Source organism: Austrofundulus limnaeus, unplaced genomic scaffold, assembly GCF_001266775.1.
Source record: "Austrofundulus limnaeus strain Quisiro unplaced genomic scaffold, Austrofundulus_limnaeus-1.0 Scaffold189, whole genome shotgun sequence".
Classification (NCBI taxonomy): domain Eukaryota; kingdom Metazoa; phylum Chordata; class Actinopteri; order Cyprinodontiformes; family Rivulidae; genus Austrofundulus; species Austrofundulus limnaeus.
Window position 1 is genome coordinate 229133 of NW_013952591.1, and position 11122 is coordinate 240254.

The 11122-nt window shown below is 39.0% G+C and overlaps 1 protein-coding gene across 2 annotated transcripts in view; it reads right to left on the minus strand.

The window, feature by feature from the left end:
• Window positions 1-11122, minus strand: part of vstm4b (V-set and transmembrane domain containing 4b) — a 35616-nt gene that overhangs the window by 4768 nt on the left and 19726 nt on the right. The window contains exons 3-7 of one of the 2 annotated variants that reach the window (XM_014018287.1): window positions 7278-7331; window positions 7034-7141; window positions 4808-4841; window positions 4582-4703; window positions 1266-1330 (exon numbers count right to left, since the gene is read on the minus strand). In XM_014018287.1, the coding sequence (XP_013873741.1) occupies window positions 1266-1330; window positions 4582-4703; window positions 4808-4841; window positions 7034-7141; window positions 7278-7331 (383 nt within the window). The remainder of the gene's footprint in view (window positions 1-1265; window positions 1331-4581; window positions 4704-4807; window positions 4842-7033; window positions 7142-7277; window positions 7332-11122) is intronic. The other variant, XM_014018288.1, reaches the window with a different exon arrangement.

Below are 11122 nucleotides of genomic sequence, written 5' to 3' on the forward strand. Positions count from 1 at the left end.
TAAAATATTACATGGTAAAAACAGAAGCTGCTCTTCATATTAGTGAAAAACTTTGGCATTTTTTGATGAGTTACCTTTATTTATGCTTCTATTTTTCATTTAAAATAAATTTCCATTCTCAGCAGGTTTCTAAGGTTCTTCTTCTACATTAAAAAAAGTTGTTAACCATCTGAGTGGTGCACTACTGCTACTAGTGGTGAGAAAGTGAATTGCACCTTATTCAAAGTCAATGTGGTCCCAGCCCAAAATTTAAAACTGTTGTTCTTTTGAAGCCCTCAAGGTGGCGCTCGCAGCTCATAGGTTAATAATCTCTGTCATAGACCACACCACACCGTAAATTTTTGTGTTCCAACAGTCTTGGAGGGATCTATCCAATGTGAGTTAGTGTCAGACCAATGGTTTTTTGTCTCATCACTGAACAAAATGTTCGGTGTAAACTGAAGGTCCTCTTTCAATTTTTGTTTTGCCCATTCTGAAAATTCAGGGTCTGGGTCATCCTCATTGAGATGCTGCAGCAGCTGGCTTTTGTAAGGGTACCATTTGTGAGTCGCTAATATCCGCCGAAGGGATGTTTGACTGATGCCACTCTCCAGTGACATGCTACACTGTGGGCTCTTGCTGAATGAAGCTAGGACAGCCACTTATGTTTCTTCATTAGTGACAGTTTCATGCGTCGACATTTAGGCAAATCCAACACGGAACAAGTTTCACAAAACCTGTCAAGCAGTTTGATAACTGTAGCATGGGAGATGGGCGGTCTTGTAGGGTATCTTGCATTGAAATCTGCTGCAATGACCCGGGTACTGTGTTCACCAGACATCAGCACAATTTCTATCTGCTCCTCACATGTTAACCTCTGCGACATGTCAATAGTTGTAAATAACTCATGAAAGAATAAAGTTACATTAAAACCAAGCATACCATTGTTTTTTATTGTGAAATTCTCAAAACGTTCGATGTGTTACATGACCCTCGTCCCATTGTAAAAACTAAAGTTGGATCTAAAATGGCCGACTTCAAAATGGCCACCATGTTCACCACCCATCTTGAAATGTTTCCACCCTCCCAAATACTAATGTGCGACAAACAGTAGGGTTAATACCACCAACCATTCCCATTTTATTAGGTGTATCCATATAAATGGCCCATCCTGTATAAATGACTTATAAATATCAGAAATGAAGTAAGTACTCAAAAGTCAAGAGGATGAACCAAAAGCAAATTCTTAATGCTAGGAACACACACACAAAAAGAAAGTGACTCACCAACACCACTTTCCTCGACTGAGATTTTAGCAGTTTGTGTTTTCGTGTTTTGTCTCCAATGGGAGCTGCATGAATCAAACAAAATAAAGTGATTTGCAAAGTTTCATGAAACTATACATAACAGCCTGATAAGTATGTGGGATGGCTGTGGCAGAGTGATTAGGGGAGTCGTCCTGGAACAAGAAGGTCGCCGGCTCGATCCCCCATCCAGCTGTCTCAGTTGTTGTGTCCTTGGGCAAGACGCTTCACCCCTAATGCCTCTGATGTGCATGAATCAGTGTATGAATGTGATTGGCACTGATTAGTCTCCACAGATGATTGTATATGTTAGCTTTGTAGGAGATCTAGTAGAGTGCTGTGTGAATGTGTAAATGAGGACAGAGATTGTAGTGTGATGAGCTTTGAGTGTCCTGGATGGATAGAAAAGCACTATATAAGTACAGTCCATTTATTATAAAAACTAAACAGCCTACAGTATTTTTACATTCTTTATTTTACAGTTAAAATATATGTTTATCAAATAAAGTCTAATGTTACAACTAATCATGGATCCCTTTAAGAACCTCCTACAGTTTTTGACATTCCCACTTCAGCATGTTTTCAAACAATGCTTTGGAGGAGAGGGATAAATGGAAAATGGACTGTACTTACCAATCAGGATACTCAAAGCTCTTTACAATCTGTGTCCTCATTTACCCATTCACACACACATTCATTCAGCACTCTACAACATCTCTCTACAAAGTTAACTTGTACAAATCATCCAATACAGACTAATCAGTGCTTTAAACCGTATTCATACACTGATGGGACACACACCAGAGGCAGTGGGGGTTCAGTGTCTTGCCCAGGTACACTTTGACTGCTTAGCCTGAATAGTGGTGGAATCAAACCACCAACTCTCATATTAGAGCAATGACTCTCTTAACTACTTATCCCCAGCTGCCTCGAGTGGTGGTCTGTGGGCTCCAGGGAGGAGCTTTGTATGAATAGGTGGAACTTTGTACCAGCAAACGTTTAGGTGGCTACCATAGGAGATTCAAGGATTTGTCCAACATGCATGAATGAGTCAAAGCAACACTCTGGGTATGTTCTTGATAAGGGAATGACAGAACAGAGGTGCCCAAAGTGGGGGCCAAAATTGGCCTGCCAAGCCATTTGATTTGGCCCACCAGCAGTTGTCCTGGTTACTAGATTGTAATCTTCTGTCTTATGTAGAAATACTATATTTCCACTTAGTCTTTTCGACCATTGGTCCAATTATACGTACAAGGATCTGTAGTCAGATAGTCTTAACTCATGGTACTCACTTTATCTTTGAATTATGTTAAGATTAAATATAAAATACAAGTAACTACAAGAGACATTTAGATTAGATTTTAGCCCATGTCTGGATTTGCAAACCTTATAAGACCACATATACTGCCGGAGAATACATTGAAAATTTTCCATGTTCATTGGCTGAAAAAAAAACTTATAAACAATAGAATGTGGGCAACTGCACTTGCTGTTAGCTTAATCATAAATAATAAATCAATAAACATGACCAACTTTACTTAAGAAGTATTTGTATTTCTCATATTCTGCTTGGCCTTCAGAGGTGCAGGATGTGCTTTTGCCCCCCCCCCCCCCCCACCCCCCGCTTTGCGGGTTTTTGCTTCTTCAAGCTTTTTTTCACTTGCCATCCGAAACTAAAGGAATTATGGATTTGGTCAACTGGTCTCTGAATGCAATTGACACAATTTTTTGTGAACGTAAAAAGGGGGGAACGTAACTGTCTGGGGTGGAACAGTTGCTGCTGGATGTGTCAGTGATACCGGGGGCTGGAATTTGATATGCCGGCACCACTTTCCATCGAAGACGTGGAAGATCTATATATATTTGGATTTATGATAACTGGATTCCTGCTGATTGGCGGAGAAGGGTTCCACATTTATCAAAAAGTGAAAGCTACCCTAACAGTGGTTCGGGCCTTTGAGAAGCTGTCAGGCACACTTGAAGGATTTTGCCAGGCTGGTAGCACACAGACTCTGCAACTGGGAGAAATAATTTCGCAATCTGGATGAGATTCTGATGAGGATTGCAGCTCAGGAGCGAGCCTGGGTGAAACTTCAGATGGTGAGACCCCAAATTCGGCTGATTGTTTATTTTATTTATTTATTTTGCCACTTCAGAGATGCAGTTAAGATATTTTAAAAGCAACAGGAAATTCAAGGCTGCTTTGTTCCAAAACAACTCCCAGTGGCACGGCCTTGATGGCAGTGTTTTTCTGAATCTCCCCAGGATGGAATGTCAACAAAGGCTTGATTCGATCCCACCCCCATCACCCATGTTGGACCCGGCCCCGGAACCCAGTGGTTGAGGACGAGGGAACTCTGAACTCTGGCGAACTGAGTAGAGATGATAACATCATGTGACTCTGGACTCTGGAGGGGGCCAGGGTTGGGTCCTAGCACAGACCCCCTGCCTCAACGTCACCTACTCCTCTGAACCCACCCCATCTTACCTCTCCTTGTGTTATCTTACTTAAGCCCCCACTGACTTGCTCTCTCACGAGTTGGTTAAACTCAACTTTCCTTTTGTGTATTTCCAGCTGTTAAAGCGCAACTCTGTTGCTGCATGACCGGTTCACCTGTTCCCCCATGTTTGTCATGTGTGTCTTCTTGGATGGGTGTTTTTAACTGTAATTTCATGTGCTCCATACAATGACAATAAAGGCATCATGAATGAATCAAAATTCCTGATTGTACAGCACCTTGTGAATATATTTCTATGAAAGGTGCCATATAAATAAAACTTTATTTACTTACGTACTGCAGCTCTTTGTGTTGGTCNAAAAAATAAAGGGAACACTTAAACAACGCACGCTAAGTCCAACTAAATCAAACTTTTGTGAAGCACATTCAACTCTGTACAAAACAAAGTACTCAATGCGAATATTTCATTGATTAAGATCGGGAGTTAGCGTGCGTTGTTTGTGTTCCCTTTATTTTTTTGAGCAGTGTATTTCTATGGAAGGCGCTATATTAATAAAACACTTACTTACTGACTGACTGGCTAGCTGGCTGGCTTGCTTGCTTGCTTGCTTACTTACTTACGTATTTGCATTTCATGTATTATATTATTGCATTTGGCCCACAGCCCTCAGATTGATTTTAAGTTTGGCCCTCTCAGGGAAAACGTTTTTTAAATTTTGGCCCTCTCAGGGAAAATGTTTGGACATCCCTGCATTAGAACATGCTAGAAAGATCAAAAAAGTCTGTTTTGCATAATGTCCTTCTTTTAAACAATGAATGCAGAAATGGTTTGTGTTTACCTTTAGCTGGTATCGCTGGTGGTTTCTGCTCCTGGTACTTTCTGTTTTTTCTCTTCTTGTATCTCCTCTCCTTAGGAACAACAGATGAGACACTGACCAAATTGGTGACTGTCTCTCCTGAACTGGAGAAAACACAAAATGAAAGTACAAGTTTAGCTACATTTTATTGGCTATAATATGATAACAGAATATTTGTTTGGAGAGAAGTAATGACTTTAAACCATACCTGTTCTGGGGACTTTTCACTAAGTGGTATTTTTCTGCAACAGATAAAACACATCTAAGTTGAAATGCTGGTAAAAAATGAACTGAATATAGAGAAAGATGCCTGAATGGAAGAGTTGGGATACAACTGTGAATGCTGAGTCAGCTTTCACCTCATGTTTTCTTATTTATAGTTTTATCTGTACATTATTTGCAATCAAACTACTACATGTAAAATCCTGTTTTAACAATTAATTTGTTGAAACAGTTGGAATAATATGCTGACTTTTGTTTTTTTGTAACATTCACGGTTTACAAAATATTTATTTCATTTAAAATAAAACTGAACTGTCTTCAGTTTCTCAAAAATATTTTCTCTTAGAAGCCTGCTTCAGGATTCTTGTTCTATTTGTATTTGTTTATGCTCCTTTAGTTTTTATCAGTGGTGTGTCCTGATATTGATACTGGTATATGTACTTGTATAAAATACCCGTAAACTCAAGTCTGATACCAATACCACTATCATTACTGTTGTCAATACTTCATTCAATGTGTTAGAATTTACATTTCAAGTGAAAAGTTTGTTAGTTCCATGTTTGAGAAATTTATACAAGTTGAAAGAAAAGCTTTGCTTATTTGATAATTTTATATACATTTTTTACATTTTGCAACAGTATCCATCATGCTGTATACTTGATTTGATCCAGTCAGAGGGGAAGGCCTATGAAGGAGAGCCACCTGGTCCTGATTTAAATAAATGGTTTTTAAAGTCACTGTGTAATGTTAGAATTTTAACTCACTAAGTACTCTGTATTGGTGAGTAACCAAACTGAATTACTTATTTTAAGAAAAACTGGTATCTGGATACCTCTAGTTTTTAGCAAATGTTCTGCCATGTTTGACTTTAGTTACCATTTGTCCACATGTAGCTTTTAGCTATTGTTTTGCTACTTTGAGATTTAACTACTATTCTTCTACATTTATCCACACATTTGCTTCTTTTAGCTGCTGTTTTGCTTATTTTAACTTTAGCACTTGTTTTGCTAGGTGGAGTTACTTTTTGACAGATAGTAGCTGTTTTTCTAATTTAATCATCTGTTCTGCTCCTTCTATGTTTTAGCCACTATTCTGCTGTTTCTAGCTTCTGCTACCTTTAGGTTTTAGCTACACTTGTGCTATTTTTATCTTTTAACCATCATTCTGCTTGTTTTAGTTTTTAGCCATTCTATGGGATAAATCTTGTGCCAGCAGTAATTGAATTTGAATGTGCATAATTTGAAATTGAATGCATTGGTTTGAAAGTAAATTTCACAAAATGGAAACTGAATTTAATGGTTTAAAACTGAATTTAAAATTTTGTATCTGAATTAATTTGCTTTGAAAATGTATTTTGGTTTATTAAAAATTCAGTTTGACAGACTTGGTGCAACCCACCGTAAAGTGACAAAAACAAAGTTATTTTATTGCAGTGACTAATTTTACCTATAGGAAATGTTACATTTACATCACATCATGGATCAGCCAACAGCAGCGTCTGATCAAAGGGGAGAGGCTGTGAGGACGGAGCCGTGTATCGGTGCTTTGGGACGGGGGAGGAGCTTACAGCATTGCCCATGGAAGAGCTGTGTTCATGTCAGAGTCCCTGTCCCCCCTGCATTGAATTTAAATGGTAAATGGTAAACGGACTGAACTTATAGAGCGCTTTATCAAGTTCCTCCGGACCCCAAAGCACTTTACACTTTCAGACATTCACACATTCACACAGTTTAGTGAAATGAGTTTTCAAACCAATGCATTCAATTTCAAATTGTGTAAATTCAGAGTCAATCTGAGCAATTCAAATTCAGTTCCTGCTGTAATTTATCCAATACTTTTCTCTCATTTTAGTTTATCTTTAGTATTTATTGTACTTTTATTCACAGATGAGCTAATTTTAGCCGTAGCATTTTTTGTTTTGCTACTTTTAATTACAGTTTCACTCATTTTAGAATTAGTTCTGCTTCAGTTTAGCTTTTACCTTTTAGCAATTATTTTATTGTTTCTAGCTACAGTTGCTGCATTTACTTTTTAGCTTGTTTGTAGCTGTGTTTTGATTAGTTTAGCTTGTGTTCTATTTATTTTTTGCTTCTGTTCTGTTGCTTTAACAAATTTTTAGCATTTCAGAAACTGTCAGCAGTCTTTTAGCTCTTAGCAATCACACTGTTTTTCTTTAGTAAAATGTAAATTCCCACCGGGTGTTACTGCTGACCTTTTAGCCTCTGCTTCCTCTGAATGAACTGGCAGGTCATCGTCACAGTGAACATACACATGCACAGCAAACCTACAGAGCAGATCAGCACTGCACACAGGTACACATCTGAAATACACACAATGGTCCAAAAAACACAACATCCCCATGCTTGTTACAGTTTTTGGTTTTGCTATTTTTTTCTTATAAAGTTTACCACAATTGTGCCCATGCACAAAACCAGGCTAAAAATATTGTGAGTTACCTTCAAACAAACTCCAAATGTTTTCTTTGGCCTTGGTGGTCGGTAGAACGTGCACTGTGCAGAAAAACAGAAGAGAAATGTAGTCATCACCTTGGCTTCCTGGCTGCTTGATTACACGCTGGCTGTATGACATGAGACCACAGCTGGTCTCCTCCCTGACTGACTTTGTCTCTGATTTAACAGCCACATGTCTGTTTTTGTTTGCTGAAATCAAGAAAGATTTGAACTCAAACATCATGCTGCAGATATCTTTTATTGTTAGAATTATACAAAATTTGATTCAGTTGTTAATTAGACTGCCACTACTATAGTACAATAATACTAGCATAGTATAAGAAGAAGAAGAATATACAGTGGGTAAAATAAGTATTGAACACATCATCATCTTTCTCAGTAAATATATTACTAGAGTTGCTAATGACATGAAATTTTCACCAGATGTCAGTAACAACCCAAGTGATCCATACATACAAAGAAATCAAACCATAAATGTCCAGAAATGGTTATTTGTAATAATGTGGAATGGCACAGGGAAAAAGTATTGAACACATGAAGAAAGGAAGGTGTAAAAAGGCATGGAAAGCCAAGACACCAGCTGAACTCTCTCAGTAATTAGAAAACAAGCCTGCCCCTTGTCAGTGCAAGTTAATATCAGCTGGTTCAGTCCCAAATGATGGCCAGGTATCACACAAGAACCATCTGATGATGGGTAAAAGTAAAGAGCTCTCTCAAGACCTTCACAACCTTATTGTTGCAAAGCATAATGATGGCATCGGTTACAGAAGAATGTCTAAACTTCTGAAGGTTCCAGTGAGCACTGTTGGGGCCATAATTCAGAAGTGGAAAGAACATTATTTCACCATAAACCGACCACGACCAGGTGCTGCTCACAAGATTTCTGACAGAGGAGTGAAAAGAATTATCAGAAGAGTTGTCCAAGAACCAAGGACCACTTGTGGAGAGCTTCAGAAAGACCTGGAATTAGCAGGTACGTTTGTTTCAAAGAAAACAATAAGTAATGCACTGAACCACCATGGCCTGTATGCACGCTCACCACGCAAGACTCCACTGCTGAAGAAACAGCATGTTGAAGCTCCTTTAAAGTTTGCTGCACAACATTTAAACAAGCCTGTGTAATACTGGGAGAATATAGTCTGGTCAGATGAGACCAACATTGAACTGTTTGGATGCCAGAATACACTTCATGTTTGGAGGTCAAATGGCACTGCACATCAGCCCAAAAACACCATACCAACAGTGAAGTTTGGAGGTGGGAACATCATGGTGTGGGGCTGTTTTTCAGCATATGGTACTGGCAAACTTCAAATAATTGAAGGAAGGATGAGTGGAAAATGTACAGAGACATTCTTGATAAAAATCTGCTTCCATCTACCAGGATGATGAAGATGAAACGTGGCTGGACATTTCAGCAAGACAATGAGCCCAAACACAAAGCCAAGGAAACTCTCAGTTGGTTTCAGAGAAAGAAACTAAAGCTGCTGGAATGGCCCAGCCAATCACCTGACCTGAATCCAACAGAAAATCTATGGAAAGAACTAAAGATCAGAGTTCATAGAAGAGGTCCACGAAACCTTCAAGATTTGAAGACTGTTTGTGTGGAAGAATGGGCCAAAATCACACCTGAGCAATGCATGCCACTAGTTTCTCCATACAGGAGGCGTCTTGAAGCTGTCATTGACAACAAAGGCTTTTGTACAAAGTATTAGATAAATTTCAGTAAGCGTGTTCAATACTTTTTCCCTGTGCCATTCCACATTATTACAAATAACTTCATTTCTGGACATTTATGGTTTGATTTCTTTGTATGTATGGATCACTTGGGTTGTTACCAACATCTGGTGAAAATTTCATGTCATTAGCACCTCTAGTAATATATTTACTGAGAAAAATGGTGACGTGTTCAATACTTATTTTACCCGCTGTAATATTTATTATCTTTAAAAGTATTTAAAGTATCAGTGATTAGCACTATTGCCTTACAACAAGAAGGTTCTGGGTTTGGATCTGAGGTCTTTCTACTTTATGATTCTGAAGAACCATACTGGAAGCCGCCTTGTTCAGTTCCACCAAAACCTCACATGGCCTCTTTAGACATTCATGCACTTTTTATCTGACAAGCTCACAATCATGTATAAGAATAGGCTTTTGTGTTCATTACCTCCGCCAAGGGCGAGGTAATGTTTTAGGTCACGTATGTCTGTCGGTCTGTCTGTCGGTCTGTCATTCTGTCGTTCTGACTGTGGACAATGTTACTCAAAAACTTGTGGACGGATTGTCATGACATTTTTACCACATGTAGGTACTGCCTCAAGTAACACACATTAAAATTTTGGTGATATTCCGAATCACGATGCGGATACAGGAATTTTTTTTATTTTAACACTATGACATCGGCAAAGCTGTGATGCTTTCACAGGGCGTGGGTTTCAAAGTGTCCAGCAGGTGGCACTGTAGTATTGGTGTGCCCCTTTGTAACTCTATTACAGGATGGGGGAAATTGGTCTTGGCGGAGGTTTGTACTCTCTGAGCGTTTCTAGTTTTTTTCAGTTTTCCTGTAGTTTTCTCAAGGTTCTTTCTCTAAAAAGCTCTTCAACAACCAGATTTCTCTCCTGTCTGAAGGTTTATTTTTGGTGCAAAAAAGTAGGCTATATATTTTTGGCCCTAAGATGAAGTGTTTTAAGCATTTTAGACAATTCAATTGTACTGACACTTTTGTTTTTTCCAAAGAATCCCACCACTAAGTGATGTTCCTATGTACGTATGAAACCCCACAGCCAGACCAGTGGTAATTCCATATGTTGTTGTTGTTGATGAAGATGATGCCTTTACTGTCATTGTACGGAGCACAAAGAAATTACATTTAAGAACTCCCATTTCAGGAAGACACACATGACAAAAAACATAGGGGAACAGGTGATCAGGTCATGCAGCAACCAGCAGGGGTTGAACTACTTTTAAAAAGAAAAACGAAAAAAAAATAAAATAAAACACAGAAGGTTAGATGAGGGGTGAAAAAATAAAACATCATATTATATCAACAAAAGGTGACACACTATGGTGCTTATACAACAACCTCTACAAGCAACAGCACATTTATTAGCCAGAGGAGTAAGTGAGTTTTGAGAGCGTGTATCTGAAGCCATGAATGTCCTTCAACTTATCAGATTAGACGGGAGTGAGAGGGGGGAAGGTGGTGGGGGAGCCACGTCGACGTAAACACCTGGAGGAATTTAGTTCCACAGCCTTCTCAAGGTCACATGGAGGGAGAGTCTAATCTGTAATCAGTTGTTTGGGAACAGAAGAAAATGTTTTCGGTCAGGCAGACAATAACAATTTTCCATCTGCTTTAATGTCAACTGGTTCATCCAACGTGGCGAATCCAATCAGACAAATAGTGTAGGTAATCCCGCTGAGCTGAGCTATCAGCTTCTCCAAGATCAGTTCTATCTGGCCAGCAAAGTCCAGGAACCACAGCCGACCTGCGACCCTCAGAACCGCTTGCAGACCAAGTTCCAGCTCGCACACAGCGTGAGTCTGAGTGCTGAAATAATGGCAGTCCTTCTTCATTTGGGTCAGGCAGCCAGGAGATGAAAAGCCACCCAAATATATATCCAGAACAGAGCATAACAGAGGTCCCACCATTGAAATGTCCACCCATGGAAGAAAACCTTTTTCCAAAAATTTATTAAGAGACCAGCTAACCAAATCCATAAAAATAAAAATATCCATAAGAGGAAAATGTAGAGAAGGCTCCAAGCAGCAAAGCTGGGAAGATAAGGAAGGACAGGAGAGAAAGAAGAAAGCTTCTTACTCCTCCGAGAGCA